The sequence below is a fragment of the Melozone crissalis genome, unplaced genomic scaffold (genome assembly GCF_028551555.1).
Source record: "Melozone crissalis strain CALT ecotype California unplaced genomic scaffold, PUWL_Pcris_2 ptg000027l_1, whole genome shotgun sequence".
Lineage (NCBI taxonomy): Eukaryota > Metazoa > Chordata > Aves > Passeriformes > Passerellidae > Melozone > Melozone crissalis.
Window position 1 is genome coordinate 56,413,466 of NW_026535805.1, and position 17,748 is coordinate 56,431,213.

Sequence of the window (17,748 nt, forward strand, 5' to 3'; positions counted from 1 at the left end):
ATGTTGTTTTGGATCATATAGGTAGAATGAATGGTCAGTCCTAGAAACATAAAAATGGTGTCATATTTTTCTATAAATGTATGAGATTTTCAGGGGTGTATTTTTTGTATGCTTTGGAATACATAAATGCGGTTTTAGTAGAGATACTTGTAAAATGGTTCAGTTGAATCTAAATATTGGCAGGTGTTATTTTATTTCTTTGTCATAATTTAGTTGCAGAAAACATGAGGATTTTTAATAATGTCTGTATTTACAGACTTGTCAATAATGTTAATGATTATAGTATTTGTTTCTTGTTGGAAGTGCAATTATATCCTAGGTTGGAGAAGAATGTATCTAAATGTATACTTAGGATTTAGTCAGACAGAATACAAGTTCATTCCTTTATAACTTATTTAACTTTCAGGAACCTATACAAACATCTGGATATATTTGCAACTTTGAAGATTTAGAAATCAAGTCTGTTCTTCTGGATGAAATATTAAAGGTCAGTATAGCTAGTTTTATTTTGTAGGAAAAGTCGATGTCTTTCTTAATGATAGATATCTGTTTTGTTGGGTGAGAATAAAAGTCACCAGGAATAAAAATATGTTTCTTTATCCATTATGTTAGAATCCTGAACATCCTAACAAAGATTACATCATCAATTTCGAGATTCGGTCATTACGAGACAGTCGAGCATTGATTGAAAAAGTTGGCATTGAGGAATCTTCCCAATTCATAGAAGACAATCCACATCCCAGACTTTGGTAAAATCTCCTATAAGCCAAATTTGTTTAAATTTATCTACTTTTCTATTCTTTTCCTGTTCAGACAGATCCAGTATGAAAATAAAAACCCTCAACTTAAAACCAGCCAAAGCAGTATACATTTTACACACAATCATTTAAGATTTAATGAATGTTGGAGTACCTAGAATGTCAGGCAGGTGCTGTATCATGATAGTGGGTATAGAGTGTAGGCTCAGGACACCTTTTTGCTCTGTGCTATATGGGCCCCAAAACACAGTGTTCCTTGTGTGTTGGAGGGAACTTAATGGAAATGAAAAGCTAACAGAAAGTTAACCAAGTTGGTTAAATTAAAAATAAAATGTATGTATTGAACATTAAAGAGCTTAAAACCTGGTAAAAGGAACACATCAGACTGATAGTAGGGTAAAAGTAGTTTGAACAACCTTGTAGCATTTGGACAGGCCTTGAAGGACAGAAAGAAGGGCTGGGTGTGTTGTGTTCCCATGCAGCATCTCAGAAGTAATCTGAGAAATGGAGATAGTGGCATGCTTAAACTAAACATGGCTCAGCTATTAAACTAAAGCTGAAAAGCCTGCAGACTAAACATGTTAGAGTAAACCTGTGAAAACAGGAGTGCTTGGAAATCTGTTTAATATCCCAACTTGTAAGGGCTGGAAGAGTAAAGGCCTCTACTGATAATTTAATGAAGAGGCAGTGCAGAACCTAAAACTTCATTGACAAGTTCCTTGATGAAGGAGACCAATTCTCCTTAACTCTCTGGAGACTGTTTAATTACCTGTGCCTTTCTTTAGTAATATTGGCTCTGTTTAGAAGCTAATGGTCTCTTGCAGCATTGGATGCTTAGCTTGCATCAAGGGGGTTGGAGAGTTCACTATTAGTTGTGATGGTTCAGAGATGAATTTAGAGTTGATGAAAGACTGGACAAGACACCTTGCTTTAAAAGTTTGTCCCAAAAACCATTCTTTTCTATCTAGTTGTTCCTTTGTCTCCAGAATGTTAATTTTGAAAAACAGTTATATATTGAAAGTTTCTGTAATACCATAATTTTATTAGCTTGAGTGCATACGGTGAAATGTTAGTGTTTCGAGTCTTCATTTTTACAAATGTCTTGAACTAGCTGAAGATTTTTGGAGCTTTCAAATTGTTCATGTGGTTTTTTGCTAGTCCTGTCTGTTCCCTTAATAAAAAATTACTATTAGTTTTGCAAGTCTGTGTCTCAGTAAAAGTTCTATATCATAAAAGCACAAAATATAGGTGAAATTCTGTTCACTTTGCTCTGGAATTGCCATGAATTTTATTTTATTATGAGAGAAAACATGTCACATATTTATGAAGAGATTCATTAGAAGTGCTGGATATAAAGCCAATATATTCCAGATCAGAACAAAACAGTGACCTTGCTTCTAGAAGGCAACAAACAGGGTGATGTGTAGATCAATTGGTTTCTTTGATGTCTGTGATGAGCACTTAAGTGATCCAGCCTTCTCAAATTGATTGAGAGATACACAGCTGATACTGCCTAAGCATGGCTTGGGTCACTGAATACAGCAATAATATTAGTGGTTTTGTCAGTGCCTCACTGCACTGAGTTTGCTTCACAATGTCAATCAGCCAGTCTAAATTTTAAATAGCCTTACTTTTGCAGAAAATTCTGGAGCTCATTCAAGCACCTGATACACACAGGTTGGCCTGAATTCCCTATTTGCAGAACTAACCAATAGGGCAGTACCAATCATAAAGCTCCCCAAAAGTTTTCCCTCCTGTCCCAAGCTGCTGTCCTAACAGGACCAGGAACATCCAGATGGATCAGAAGGATAATTTATTTGTCATGGCCAATGGAGCTGGAGGCACTTAGATAGAGGCTGCCATCAAGGCTTAAAGTTTCCACAAATGCACAGGGAGAAATAAATAAATGGAACTGCACTGAGACCAGCAACACATTTCACGTAAGTGTAACAGTCAAATCTTGCCCATTCCTCCCAAGCCAGTGCCCCTCTGAACAGCTGAACTAAACAATATTAGAAATTATTTGAACATCTCTCCCTGACCAAGTACCAGGCAGATCACAGAATGTTTTAGGAATAAACAAATGACTGTATTAAGATTAGCTAGTAAACAATAAATTGCAACAACTTGTATGTCTTCTTTAAATGATTACTAGTTAAATATACCCTCATTTAATTGACTCTATGGCTGCTCTTCCATCTGCTGTGTTTGTTTTTCACACAGGCGACTCCTGGCTGAAGCTGCTCTTCAGAAGCTGGATCTGCAGACGGCTGAACAAGCTTTTGTGCGTTGCAAAGATTATCAAGGCATTAAGTTTGTGAAGCGCCTGGGCAATCTGCAGAGCGAGTCCATGAAGCAAGCAGAAGTGGCAGCCTATTTTAGCAGATTTGAAGAAGCTGAAAGAATGTATCTGGATATGGACAGAAGGTAATTGCATGTAAACATCTCAGCAGTAGAGAAGTCTGGGGGGGAAAAAAAAAAACATTCCTTAATCAGGAATGGCTGTTTTCTCTGGAGAGTCTTTACCAGTTTCTGCAAAAACATAAAAGGATCAGATGGAGAAACTTTTGGTTTATCCATAGATAACCAGTTCTGTATGTAAAACAGTGCATTCCAAACTGTTTACAAAACCTTGGCTGCTCTAGGTAGTGCTGTGTTTTATAGATGGTTTTTTCACAAGTATTTTGTTGGTATTTCAGCTGGGATTCCAAAAATACAAACAATCTTAAATAATGTTTAATTTATGTGGTGTTGCTCTGTGCTAGTAGCCAAGTACACATTCTTCTCAATTACATATACAAACAACAGAGTTTTTAATGAACTGTAATCTTTGGAGAGACAGAAAGACTCTGGATGAAACTGTGAAACATTGAAGCCAATCAGTGTAATTTTTGCTCAGGAATGAAAACAAACAAAGCAGAATTTTAGTATTGCTGGGAATATAAATTAACATTAAATAATTAGCCAGAGCATTGTCTCTGCTGAAAAAGGATAATGAGAAATCACCAGCAGCAGTTGTGCAATGTAGCCTGTAGATGGTAGTCAAACATGGAGAAACGTGAATCACTTAGGCACATGAGAAATTTTTAAGCTTTGATTAATGGAGCCATGAAAAACAGTAGGGAATGATGGAGAAAAAAAATAGTTATTATTTCATGCTGTAAGAATAAAAATAAGGGGGACAGGGTGTCAGGGCAGAGAGAAGGCAGGAGCTGGGGAGAGATGCCCAATAGTGCCTGGTAATGAAAACTTCCTTGCATGTCATTAATTAGTTGCTGGCAGTTGGGTGGTGTGGGGATGTGGGCTGCCTCCTCAGCACTTCAGTCACACTGCAACACCCAGTTTTAGATATGGCATATTCATTTTCACATGGCCGAAGAGAAGTTTGGACATAGAATTGCAGAAGTCAAAAACTTACTTTTTTGTTTACTAGTTTCAACTTTCACAACTAGAAAAATCCTGATAAGGATCTACCATAAATCACAATGAAATAAATCTATTTTTCAAATAAAATTCGAATGTTTTTAGATAGATGCTCTTACTTAGCTGACTGCATTGAGTTTCTCGTGCCTTCCTTAATTTACTTGTAAGTTGAGGGCATTTTTAAAAGGGCAAAGGTCTCTCCCATTTATTTTCTATGCACCTGCAGAATTACTTTTATATGAGGTAATAATAGAATTATTCTATTTGGTGGAAAAAACATGCCAGACAGACACACAGGGAGTCATATGTATGCATGAATAACAAAAAGGAAAAACTACTGCGGAGTCCTTTCTCCTTTATCCAAAATCACCCTGAATCTGGAAAATAAGTCCCTGAAATCCATTTTATTACATCTCAGCTTTAGCCTCCATTATTCATATTTGTTGCTTCTTGGTCTTTCCCCTCACCTTCCTTCTGCTTTTAGCCTTTTGCAGCTGCTGCCATCTCTTGTAGTGGGTCAGCAGTGAAAGATGCAGAACAGAGTAAGAGGGAACCTGAAGTAACATCAGCCCAACTGTCTCGCTCATTTAACTCTTCACACAGGAGTGTGGCTGATAAGGAAGCGCATACTGTTGTATTTGCAGGGATGCTCCGATGAAGGCAGGAATGATGCATCTGACTCCATGTTCTCAGAAGGCTAATTTATTACTTTATTATACTATATTATATTAAAGAATACTATACTATACAAAACAGAAAAGATACTTACTGAATGCTCAAAAGATAATAATGAAAACTCATGACTCTTTCCAGAGTCCCTACACAGCTTGGCCATAATTGGCCAATGAGTCAAAACAACTCACACCAGAATCCAATCAGGCAATCACCTTTGGATAAACAATCTCCAAACACATTCCACATGAGCAAAACACAGGAGAAGCAAATGAGATAAGAATTGCTTTCCTTTTCTCTGAGGCTTCTCAGCTTCCCAGCAGAAAAACCCTGGGCGAAGGGATTTTTTCAGAGTGTATGAATGCCACATGCATATGTGTGATATAACCTGGGAGCTCTCTTGAGTATTTGCTTTAATGGAATAGTGTTGAAATCGTAAACAAGTTATCTGGGATCACTCTGATACCTGCATTGCATGTGAAAACACTTTTGGATGCTTTTCTCAAGATGTTTGGTTACCTCTTTTGCTGTGTTTGACTTTTCCCTGCTGGTTCCTGTTCAGAGACCTTGCCATCGGGCTGCGGATCAAGCTGGGCGATTGGTTCCGCGTGCTGCAGCTGCTGAAGACGGGCTCGGGGGACTCGGACGACGCCCTCCTGGAGCAGGCACACAACGCCATCGGAGACTACTTTGCAGACCGACAGAAATGGTAGGGCCTGCAGAGGAACCAGCAGTAAGGAGCTTACAGAGGATATTATTAAACTGATGACAAGACTTAATTTATGAGGAGGGACAGGTACAAGGAAAGTCAGGATGCAATACATAGGATAATTTTGGAATAATGAGATTTTGCTCATATCTTTATGGTTCCATTATATGATAAACAGAGAGCTGATGATCAGCTACCGAAATGGTGAAGGTCACAGAAATCTCTGCTTTGCCAGAAGTCTGTCTCCTTCAAAGGAAGGCAAGGAAAGAGAAATATCTGTAAAGTTATATTAGGGTGGATATAGAACATATTAAAAAAATCCCCAAAAGGGATTAAAAGTAGTACATAATTACTAACTACCAGTGAATTTTCTAAAATGCTTCAAATCACAAATATTTGGTAAGGTCCAGAGTTCTCCGAGCTGCATCTGTCTCCCAAACTGGGTACCCAAGGAAGATTTTAAGGGCAGTGCACACCTGTAATGGTATTTCTCCAGAACACATTTTGCAGTCAGGTGCTTACTGAGCCAGAGGTAATGTCTTCATAGCTAATAACTTACAGGGAATGTTTTTTGTGAATGTTTGTTGTTGCCTTCTAAGCCCATGTCTTAGTTCCACAGCTCCACTATGTATTGACATTATCCAAACTGTATTGTCCCAATGCAGCTGAAAATTTGTGATTAGATTAGAAATTTGTAATGAGATTAGATTTCGAAAGTTGACTTTTAGATGCTTTAGGTAACTCTGGAGAATGGTCTTGGAGGTCTTGGTGTTTGCATTTTAAAATACAGAAACGCAACAATAAAGCCCTTTTCTGGAAGTTTAGCTATAAATTGTCCATTGTCTCCCCTCATCTCTGCAAACGTGGGAATAAAGCTTTAAGAATTCTTTGACTTCCTAATCTTATGCTAGTCAGAGAATCAATATTGCTACACTTTTAATATAATGATCTGTGAAAATTAAAAAAAAAATTAGTGCATTTAGTGCACTGTTTTTTGGAAAAACAGTGAAGTTCTAGCTATGAAAGATTTTCAGGCAAAGTTACCTATTTAAAATAATGTGATTTTAAATTTAAAAATGCAAAATACTTACAGAAGTGAAAACTTCTCTTGTGTTTATACATCAGAAGCCACCACTTATTTTTTTGTCTTATTAGGTTAAATGCTGTACAGTACTATGTCCAAGGACAAAACCAGGAACGTTTAGCTGAATGTTACTACATGCTAGAAGACTACCAAGGATTGGAGAATTTGGCCAACTCACTTCCAGAGAATCATAAATTGCTTCCTGTAAGCAAAAAGCACTTTTATTGTTCATTGTCTTATACCAAACGATTTATTTGAAATTTCCCATCTTGGGAGGGTTAAAAACAAGAGAATGAATTCAGTGTATGACCTACTCACTTAACTGCAGTGGTGTTACTGTGGTATTGATCTCTAGTATTACTGTTATTTTCACACTCCATCACTCTTCCTTTCCCTTATTGTTCCAGTTCCCCAGAAAGACCTGACTGACAATACTTTTAAAGGAGGGAAAGTAGATGGGATAGGGTGTGTAGGATAAATAGGTGTACAGGGTATAGGTCTGTATATGTAGCAGGAAATTACCTACTAAACAATAGCTAATTTAAAACTATGCTGTGGTTGACTTAATCCAAAATGCCTGAAAAATGCAAAACATGCTCCTTTAATGCCTTTTCCAGTAAATCAAGACATAGCATTGTCTTTTAACCTCATTGTAATGGCTTTCTTGAATTCAGAAGCAGTGTGTGAGCCTAGCATACTGTTCTAGAGATTTAAAACAATGCCTGGTGCCTTCACAGGGTCCATGAAGCAAACAGCCCATTCCCCACCCTCTTGGACTTAAATTAACCAAACAGGAGCACTGCTGTTGCTGCACAATGTACTAAAAATGAAGAATTGAATTTAATACAGTGCTGATGTTTTTTGCAGGATATAGCTTATATGTTTGTGAGAGTGGGGATGTGTGAACAAGCTGTGTCAGCCTTTCTGAAATGTAATCGACCCAAGGATGCTGTGGATACCTGTGTGCATCTCAACCAGGTAAAACAGCAGGAGATAATCTGTAATAACACCAGGGTAACAGTGAGATTTCTATCCTAATACCCAGTGGAATACAAATCCATGTTAAGTGTCAGATGATTTGTCATAATTTCTGGAAAATTCATGCTTCGGTGCTTAAGCCATTTCTCTGAGATTAAGATTAAACTACTGGAGGGGCTACATGCAAAGCTACATGCAGGGTATGTGGGCAGCATGCTCAGCACAGACACTTGCAGCCTCTGTGGAGCTAGGCTGTGCTGCCTCCTGATGGAATGGGACAAGACTGGAGAAGAGATAGGTGTCCATTCTGGATATTTTCCACATCCCCCTCCTTTGTATAGATGCAGATGGATTTGTGACTGCATGAGGATGTAGCCGGAAAAAGCAGAGCTGGAAACTGATCTGCATGTTCATAACTAGAGTTGTTTCCTGGTATGATTTAACCTGTGCAAATGTCTGTGTCAATACAAATAGGGGAAAAACTGAGGATGGCTATGAGGAACTCAATGGATAGGAATGGCAGGACTGCCTAGGGCTGGCTTTTTGTGAACAATTTCAGTTTATAGATCTGAAGAGCTATAAGGTGTGAGATTCAGTTGAGATCTCAGTCCTGCCAAACTTTTCATCTGGGGCAAACACAGTAGCCAACCACTGAAGATCAGGCAAATTCACAGACAAAATGAAGTGTATAGAAAGATAAGTAAAGTGCTACTGTGTGCTTTAAGCTTCTGGGCTGAGGTCCTCTTTCAGACATGCTTTTGAGAGTCTGGTTTAGACTTTTCTGGGTCGAAATCCCCATGTCCAGATACGAGCTACAATGAAAGGATTTTGCATAGCTTCATAAAAGTAGAAGCAACTGTTTTATATGTGGTTTTGGACAGAGGTCTATCTATCAGCGATGAAGAAAGACGGGGAAGATTTTGAGAAGGTCAAAGAATCCGATTTTATTGTGGACTACAAATGTTTATATACTGTTTTAGGAAAGCTAGTAATGTTTTACTACAATGATTGGGCTAAAGATCACATAAACTTATAGATTTTAAACATCTCTAGCTTGCAGAAGTCTGATGTAATTTTCTTTTTTCCAGTAACACCGATTTGATCTTCTTGCAATCTTGATTTAATTCTCAAAGTCCTGTTTGCTCTTGCCAAGGCATCCTGTTATCAAATCTCTTATGCTAATAAGGTCCAAAGTAATCTCTGTTTTGGGTACCCCAACATCGATCCAGCATTTTTTTCAGTACTGCAGCATCACGTGATTGGCAATGATGTAAACATTTGTATTCTCTTGCTTTTTATATTAATTTGTAGTAGTCTGGTTCAAAATGGTGATGAAATATTGCACACAGATGCTGCAGTCTGTTCATGGATAACTGGTTCGTTCTGAGAGTATATTTGAAAAAATGAGATTAATAATTGTCTCCTTTAATTTCTAGTGGAATAAAGCTGTGGAGCTGGCCAAAAATCACAATATGAAAGAGATCGGATCCTTGTTAGCCAGATATGCAAGTCATTTACTGGAAAAGAACAAAATCCTTGATGCTATAGAACTCTATCGTAAAGCCAATTATTTCTTTGAAGCTGCTAAGCTCATGTTCAAGGTATGGCAGGTTTTATTTTTATGTTGAATGACTGGGTTTTTGGACTAGCTCTTACTATGTCTGTGCTACTTTTATTCCCTTGGGGTTATTTTAGTTTTAACAATGTCTAGGCAATAAGCAGATGTCATCATACAGGATACTGCAAAGATCAACCCAACTCCCAGAGTTTCGATATCTCTATGTGTAATAGTTACCCTGGGTGTCCTCTATAGCTAGTGGAGAGGAGACTTTGGGGACAAAAGCCATCAATTTACTTATTTTGAGACTTTCACTTCAGTAGGAGATGAACTGCACCTCAGGAAAAGTCCTGATGCCCTGCATTGCCTAGTAAAAGAGTATAGTAGACTGGCCTGGGGTGCAATGTCCACATTATTTTAGATGTCATGGGAGTTATTTTTATCTCCTTTAAAAAAACCCCAAACCAGCAATGTAAATAACTGGAAGTTAAATTTTGGTATTTCTTCAATTAATTCCTTCAATTAGAAATGGTTGTGGTGTGCTTTTAAGATAAAGATGTTGCTTAGATTTGGTTTGGCTGCAGAAATTTCTCTACATAGCTTAAAGTCTTGTAGGACTGATAAGTAATTTTTACAGCAAGTATTTATAGCAGTATATATATATATGTTACTTCAAAATTCATTCTTCTTTTCTGGGAAAACCATCAGACCTTATTGAAAGCTATGTATGTGTTTAAAAATTGCTATTTTTTTAGTTTATTTTTATACTAGATCACTACCCTTATACATGGTTACACTGATTTATCCTTCCTGAGAATCTGGCTTTATATACATGTTAGCTAAATAAATATAAAATAACGTGCATACTTCACTTTGACATTTTCATTTATAGTTCTGTTTGCAGTCTAAATTATTACATTTAAAGGGAGAATCATTTTTTGGCATGATTTCCTAGGTTTGTACAAGCATGCAATTGTCCAAGAGAATTAAATCCCTTTGTTTTTCTTAAAGATTGCAGATGAAGAGTCAAAGAAAAGGACGAAGCCTTTGCGAGTTAAAAAGCTTTATGTGCTATCAGCCTTACTTATGGAACAGTGTCATGAACAAATGCAAAATGCACAAAGGGGAAAAGTTAAAGAGAAAAGTTCAGAGGTAATGTCTTTTTTTTCCCCTTTCTGAATTCTGGTATCTGCTAGCTAGTCAGAATAAAGCAAGCCATCTTCATGGGAGCCTATAATGTTTTTTTAATAACCCTTTTCCCTGCTAAGAACAAAGCTTTCCTTCAAGCAAGTCCCCCATGAAAACATATTGTTTTAGGTATTACTTTAAAACGTTTAAATCATATGTATTAGTAGATATTTTGCTTCCTAAGTTTAACATGGTTTTCTTAATATTTTCACTATAACAATGAAAACCATACTAAGAAACTTCCTGCAAGACTCTTGTGTCATTTAGGAGTAAGAATTGATCCCAAAGGGTGATCTGTGATTAGATTAAGCTATGTTGCCTGTAATTCAGCAGGGAGATGGCTCCAGATACAGGGAAAGCAAATGGAAGAATTTTTTTTTCTCTGCTTACACGTTCATCTTCATATCCACAAATGAAATGGTTTAAACAAATTTTTAAGACCTCTGGTGTTGAAATGCAGTATTAATCCAAACTATGAACCAGTCTGCAGATGTGCACAAAATATATTTGTATACACACGTATATGATATTTATCTTTGAAAATCTGCACCAGATGTTGTGCCTGTGCTCTGTACAGAACGCCTGACAATGCTCACTGTAGGTCCATTTGTATTTTGCCTACTTAGCACGGACAGTGGTGTAATCACCAAGTATAGAAAAGCTCTTTTCATATATCCCCATTTCCTGCTGTATCTGTTTCATGTAAAAATTACTTGTGATACTGGTTTGTTTTCAGAGTGCTTCAGCTTTGGCTGGTTTGCTGGAAGAAGATGTTCTTTCTTCAACGAATCGCTTTGCAGACAATGCCTGGCGAGGAGCTGAGGCTTACCACTTCTTCATACTTGCACAAAAACAGCTCTATAAAGGTTCTGTAGATGCAGCACTTAAAACAGGTAAAAATTAATTTTCAACCCTGTAAAGACAGCACATATCTTCATTTATAGCTGCCACATTTTTCAGTTCTTAATAAATCCATGGAATTTAAACCAAAACCATATGATGAATTGAATATGGCTGCAGTCACAATACCTGGAAAGGACTTCGCTGAAGAAAATGCAAATCTTTCCAAATATTACCTGGTAAATTGGTTAATCTCTGTAGATGTTCTGCTGACTGTTTTGTTTCTCTCCCTAAATTATAAGGCATGCCTGAATTTACATCAGACCTCCTTGTAGAGCTTCACAAAAAATCTGTGGGAATTAAGAGAAACAAATAGCACCTTGTACTTTGTCCAAGTAATGAAGATTTCAAATCCTTCTAATATTTTTACAACCCACCAACCAAAATAAAGTGTTTCAAGAAGACACCAATTTCCAAGTGAAATCTGCTAGTTTGTTTTTTAGAGCAATGCTTCAGTAATGTCAATAAAAAGACTGTGGTTAATTTTGTCCTATTTTTAGAATTAATACTGTCATCTGGTAGTAACTATTTCATACAGATGCTTGCACTTCCCAAGAAAATGTGTAATAATTTCCTTGGATTTCTTTTTTTCATTTTTTGTAGCTCTTCATTTGCGAGATTATGAAGACATTATCCCTGCAGTTGAAATCTATTCCCTTTTGGCACTCTGTGCGTGTGCAAACAGAGCATTTGATACTTGTTCAAAAGCCTTTGTTAAATTAGAATCCTTGGAAACTCTTCAGCCAGAGGAGAGGCAACAATATGAAGAGCTTGCTCTAGAGATATTCACAAGATATAGACCAAAGTATAACAAAACAGCTGATCTGGATGATGTTCTTGAGAGGTGGGTTTATTTTTATATGATACTATAATAATACTGTCACTTTTTTCTGCTGTTCGCTGTGTTTTGGGTTTTAGCAGGTTTTGTGTGTGACCAAATTAATTAAGTACTTTGCTACTTAAACCAGATATTGGTCAAGAATGAGGCAGGAGTTAGCCAGTTTGGAGGAAGGTAATACAGCACTGTGTTTGGGAAAATAGACACTGACTGCATTTGAGGATCTGGGCATAAAGATGTAACTTCATCTCAATTTGAAATGCAAGTAGACAAAGCACAGGAGTTTTAGGACCTTTGAGACTGTGTCATGTGACATTAGAGCATGTTACTGTTTGCATCTCCATGGTGGAGTGCTGAAAGTATCAACAAGGGACTGTTTAAACATTATTAGCGAACAGGTCTCCAGTGTTTTGTGAATTACCTAGATCTACTTGATGTGAAAAGAGCAATAAGTGAAGTTAAAATTAGTATGAAGGGCACATTTAAGGGGTAAATCCTTGGAGTGGCTGTACCCACAACAGTGTGTTTGACATTTCCCGTTGAGAGCATGGAACTTGTAAATATGGAAATCAATTTTCTTTTAGCAAACAGGATTTTAACCTGTCTTGATTGATCCTACTGTGCAGCTGTACAGAATCTCAGTAGCAGCTGTGATTCTGTTGACCCTTCAGACATCAGAGGACAGAGTATAATAGCAGTGCAGGTGTCTGATCAGGCCTTACTTTTATATGGCCTTCACTGCTTCTTTTCACCCCATCTTTTGGATCTGCTGGTCCTGATTTGTGACTGTATGGTTCTGGGGGTGGGCATTCTCTGGTGTGAAGATTTATATACTTGGTTACATGAACAGGGAAGTGTTACATGAGCTAATACCTTCTAATCAACAACTGGCCCACCGCATTTTTATTCTTTCAGCTTTACTCTTTTCTTTTTCTTTTGTAGTGGAGATGGTAAACTTCCTGTATGTGTTGCAACAGGAGCCCCTATCCTGGAGTATCAGTTCTGGATGTGCAGTGTGTGTAAGCATTGCATGAAAGCCAAAGAAGCAGGCCATTATAACGCCTGTCCTCTGTGCCACAGCACAGTAAGCTGAGGATAAAGACTCTGTATCTGCATTTATGACTGCTAAGAGCAGCCTCTAAAATGTTACTATCTTTTGAAATACAACTCAGGTACTGTATTGTAGCAGTTAGTGCTGCTATTAGAGAAAGATTAAAAAAAAAAAGCAAAACCAAAACAGAAAACCCACAAGAGAAACCTTTACTGCTTCCATTTAGCTGAAGAAATTACCATGGAAATAGATTCCATTTTTTTCTACGCTTTTTAAAAAAGGTTTAAGGTAAAAGCATTCTTTTTGAATTGTAGATTGAGCCATGTGAGTCGAATGTAGGCTCATATCAATATGTTCTACTCTGAGCAGGCTCAATTTTTTTGTCTTAATTCCATAGGAAATTACTGGGTTTTCTCAGAATTCACAGTTTTTTGAGGGAAGTGATTCCCGAGTTGAAATAACATCACAATAATTTTGATAATATTACCATATGTGTTTTTGTACTACTGTTAAGAGTTACTAGAGTGATGATACCAGTATAAGCATACATTAGTGCTGGTTTCTTTTACTAAGTGTATTTAAACCCACCATAAAATAAAGGGCTTGAAAACACGCAGCAGTCAGTGTGTCGCTTGGGTTCCTGAGCTTGGGTGGTGTCATCTTCACCAGCTTAAGGAAACCTCCATGAACTTGCAGCCTGGAACCTGGCACTTTCCATGTAGCTTGGGAGAGCAGCCTGCATCTGTTGAACAGATTTCAGGAGCTGAAATGTCACCCTTGTTACACACAAAGGTCCAAGGAACAATGTCTCGGTGTCCCACCTTACTGCTGGTTTGTGCTCTGGCAGTGCTGCAGGGCCTTGAGCATAGGGTGAGCTGTGCCCAGGCCAGCACCTGGCTGCCTGACAAGAGCTGTGACGTTCACATTGTGCCTTGGCACGTTTGAGAGGAGAGCAGAGGAGCTCTTCTGTCTCTCACCTAAGCTTAGGCCAGGTAAGGATAAGCCCCATCTCCATAGAATCACCGAGCAGTAGAACAGCCTGGGTTGGAAGGGACCTTAAAGACCATCTTGCTTTAAACGTGCTGACACGGGCTGTGACACCTTCCACTAGGCCAGGTAACACACAGCGCATCTAACCTGTTCCTGAGTATTTCCAGGGATGGGGCATCTACAGCTTCTCTGGGCAATCTGTTCCAGCGTCTTACCACCCTCACAGTAAAGAATTCCTTCCTTATGTTTAACCTAAACCTTCTTCATCTTAAAGCCATTCTCCCTTCTCCTATTGCTTTATGGCCTTGTAAACTGACCCTTTCCAGCTCTCTTAGAGCCCCGTTAGGTACTGGAAGGTGCTCTGAGGTTCCCACCAAGCCCTCTCCACACCCCCATCTCTCCCAGCTTGTTTCCCCAGGAGAGGTGCTCCAGCTCTCTGATCGTCTTGCTCTCCTCTGGCCTCGCTCCAGCGGCTCCACACCGTGCCTGCGCTGCGGCCCCGAGCTGGGCGCTGAACTGCGGCTGGGGGGTCGGGAGAGCGGAGCAGCGGAGCAGAGGGCTCCGTGGTCCGGTGGTGTTACTGACACCATTGCCGTATTGCTGTGCTCTGTGGGCAGCTCTCCCCGGCCCAGCACCTTGTAAACGGGTAAAAAAGAGTCAATTTACAAGGGCATAAAGGGATAGGAGAGGGGAGAATGGCTTTAAGATGAAGGAGAGGTTTAGGTTAAACACCGTCTCTCCGTGGCCCTGCTGTTGTTAGTGACACTACTGCCGTGTTTCTGTGCTCTGTGGGCAGCTCCTTCCGGCCCAGCACAGTCTCTACGCAGCCCGCTGTTGTTATTGTGACCACTGCCGTACTGCTGCGCTCTGTGGGCAGCTCCTGCTCTGCGGGCAGCTCTCTCCGGCCCAGCACCATCTCTCCGTGACCCTGCTGTTGTTACAGACGCTATTGCCATACTGCTGCGCTCTGCGGGCAGCTCTCGCCGGCCCAACGCCATCTCTCCGTGACCCTGCTGTTGTTACAGACGCTATTGCCATACTGCTGCGCTCTGCGGGCAGCTCTCGCCGGCCCAGCACCATCTCTCCGTGACCCTGCTGTTGTTACAGACGCTATTGCCATACTGCTGCGCTCTGCGGGCAGCTCTCGCCGGCCCAACGCCATCTCTCCGTGACCCTGCTGTTGTTACAGACGCTATTGCCATACTGCTGCGCTCTGCGGGCAGCTCTCGCCGGCCCAGCACCATCTCTCCGTGACCCTGCTGTTGTTACAGACGCTATTGCCATACTGCTGCGCTCTGCGGGCAGCTCTCGCCGGCCCAGCGCCGTCTCTGACGTGGCCGCGCGCGCCGGCGTGCCCGTGACGTCACCGCGATGGCGGAGGAGGCGGCGGCGCTGCTGGCGGCGGCGCGGGCAGAACTGCGGGCGCGGCGGCTCTCGGCGGCCGAGGAGCTCTTCAGCCGCTTCATCGCCCGCAGCCCCGCGGGGTAACGCCGGGGCCGGGAGCGGGGCGGGCGCGCCGAGCCGGGTCCCGCTAACGCCGCTCCCTCTGTCCCCGCAGTGCCAGCAGCGACCTCGCCACGGCGCTCAACGACCGCGGGCAGGTGCGGTACCTGCGAGTGGAGTTCGCCGCCGCCGTGCGGGACTTCACGGCCGCCATCGAGTGCCAGCCCGGCTTCGAGGTGCCCTACTACAACCGCGGGCTGGTGCGCTACCGGCTGGGTACGAGCCGGGCACGGCAGGGCCGGGCAGCCCCGGGTCACGGGCGGGACGAGGGCGGGCATCGCTCCGGGACCGGCGCCACACGCGGTGCCAGCAGTGACAGCGCCTGCCTGCCCCCCGTGTGCGCTTACACCCCTCTTGCAGGCTATGCTGCTGTCATTCGAAACGATGCTACTTCGTGAAGAATGGGAGGAAAGGTGTAATTGACTTGTGGAGAAATTCGCGCTGGAGTGAAACAAGCCAGTTCCAAATACTGCCATTAAACCTGAGCTAAAGCATCTCCCAAGCACCTGTAGCACAGCCTTCTCCACTTCCAGTGGGCTGCTGGCCACCTCTGGGGAGTTTCCTGCCCCGTTTTTGGTGATGCCATCCCAAAATGACAGCCCTGTGCCTTCTGTTGGAGCTTGGCCATTGCAGAGGTCGAGCCACTGGAGAATGGAGCCGGGCCATGGGCACCCGCTGGAAGCTCTGTGCCTGTGTGCCAGCTTTAAAGCAGCCTCATTGTTGGTGTGTGCCTTTTGTCTCCTCCTCTTTGGAACAAACTGGCTGAGTTGAGCCTTAAGTGCATTTGAGTCCATTCTTGATGTGAAACTCTTTGACTCCCAGTTGGGCCTGTGGAGAATCCAAATGCCACGGGTCCAGGAAGCAGCTGCTGCTTTGTGGGTGAAAGTGTTGGAGGTGTTCTTGAGTTGTCAGAGGTTTGTGAGCATGAGCAGTTACAGAAAGATAATTTTACTTTTCCTTTTTTTTTGTCTTTTTTGGGACAGGAGACTTTGATGAGGCCATGAAAGATTTCAGGAAAGTATTAGAGTTAAACCCCCAATTTGAAGATGCTGCATTGAGTCTAAAACAGGCTATGCTTGATAAAGAAGAAAAAGAGAAGCGAGGTTATTGAAAATTCAAGATGTGATGTGAAAATATTCTGCTAAACATGTGATTTTTGTCATTGATGGGTGAAACACAAGATCATTTACATCTGTTATGACCTGCTGGAGAACTTCATTCTTAGGTAAATAAGTTAAAAATTGATTATGATTGCAAAATAACCCGGATTTGGGATTTTTATTCTTGAGGGAAGGAGTAATGTTGATCTCTGTGAGACACTTGTACAGATTTTGTACAGAAATACTTTGTGATTCTATTGTTTGAATTAATTGAAAATAAATTCAGATTAATTGAAAATAAAAATGAACATGTACTTTTTATCTCATGATTGTCTGCAGAGTTTACCATAGAAAATATTCACAGGAGGAATTGTGGCTTTCTCTTCCTTATTAAAGAGATCAATTCCCTGAAAAATGCATGTGAAATCCATCTGATAGAGCTGGCTGTGAACACCCAGGCAGCTTCATTTCTCACAGGGTAGGAGGGACCATTACTGAAATCTGTAAATCATCAGCAAGGAACACCCTTGCAAATTCATAGCAACACAATTTCTCATAAAAGAAATACTCTCTGATTGCTGACATGAGCATTAGGATTTTGTTTTTTATATTATGCCAGTGACATTTCTGCTTCTCACGGCAAGTTCCTCCATGCATGAGCCAGGAGCTTGCAGAAGCACAGGGCTCACTGAACATGGTGGGACCACTGGGGCGAGTGGTGAGAGCAGACTGGAGCCTCTGGACATCCTTCCCAGCAGCCTCACCCAGATCACTTTCAGTGTGGGGATGAAGTTGCAACAGCCACAATGAGCAAATTTGAAACAGGGCTGAGAGAATGCTGCGTTTACCTCTCATGCTCTTGACACTTGACTGCAGCCTTTTGAAGTTACAGAAATAAGATATGTAGTACCAGGATGTGACCATTCACAGTTTGAGAAATAGGCAATGCCCATTTTTCCCCCTCAGAAGTCTTAATTTTGGACTTGATATATTAAG

The 17,748-nt window shown here is 40.8% G+C and overlaps 2 protein-coding genes across 3 annotated transcripts in view; both read left to right on the forward strand.

Moving 5' to 3' along the window:
- WDR35 (WD repeat domain 35) overlaps nucleotides 1-13,775 on the forward strand; it is a 43,038-nt gene extending 29,263 nt beyond the window's left edge. For both annotated transcript variants that reach the window (XM_054279593.1, XM_054279594.1), the window contains 11 exons: nucleotides 407-487; nucleotides 613-749; nucleotides 2,982-3,185; nucleotides 5,416-5,562; nucleotides 6,718-6,850; nucleotides 7,514-7,624; nucleotides 9,061-9,225; nucleotides 10,194-10,334; nucleotides 11,107-11,263; nucleotides 11,874-12,114; nucleotides 13,051-13,775. In XM_054279593.1, the coding sequence (XP_054135568.1) occupies nucleotides 407-487; nucleotides 613-749; nucleotides 2,982-3,185; nucleotides 5,416-5,562; nucleotides 6,718-6,850; nucleotides 7,514-7,624; nucleotides 9,061-9,225; nucleotides 10,194-10,334; nucleotides 11,107-11,263; nucleotides 11,874-12,114; nucleotides 13,051-13,201 (1,668 nt within the window). In that variant the 3' untranslated portion in view covers nucleotides 13,202-13,775. The remainder of the gene's footprint in view (nucleotides 1-406; nucleotides 488-612; nucleotides 750-2,981; nucleotides 3,186-5,415; nucleotides 5,563-6,717; nucleotides 6,851-7,513; nucleotides 7,625-9,060; nucleotides 9,226-10,193; nucleotides 10,335-11,106; nucleotides 11,264-11,873; nucleotides 12,115-13,050) is intronic.
- Nucleotides 13,776-15,520: 1,745 nt separating this feature from the next.
- TTC32 (tetratricopeptide repeat domain 32) lies at nucleotides 15,521-16,777 on the forward strand. The gene is made up of 3 exons (XM_054280231.1): nucleotides 15,521-15,633; nucleotides 15,708-15,868; nucleotides 16,636-16,777. Exons 1-3 carry the CDS (start codon nucleotides 15,521-15,523, stop codon nucleotides 16,761-16,763), a joined length of 402 nt encoding a protein of 133 aa, XP_054136206.1. The 3' UTR covers nucleotides 16,764-16,777.
- Nucleotides 16,778-17,748: the final 971 nt, after the last annotated feature.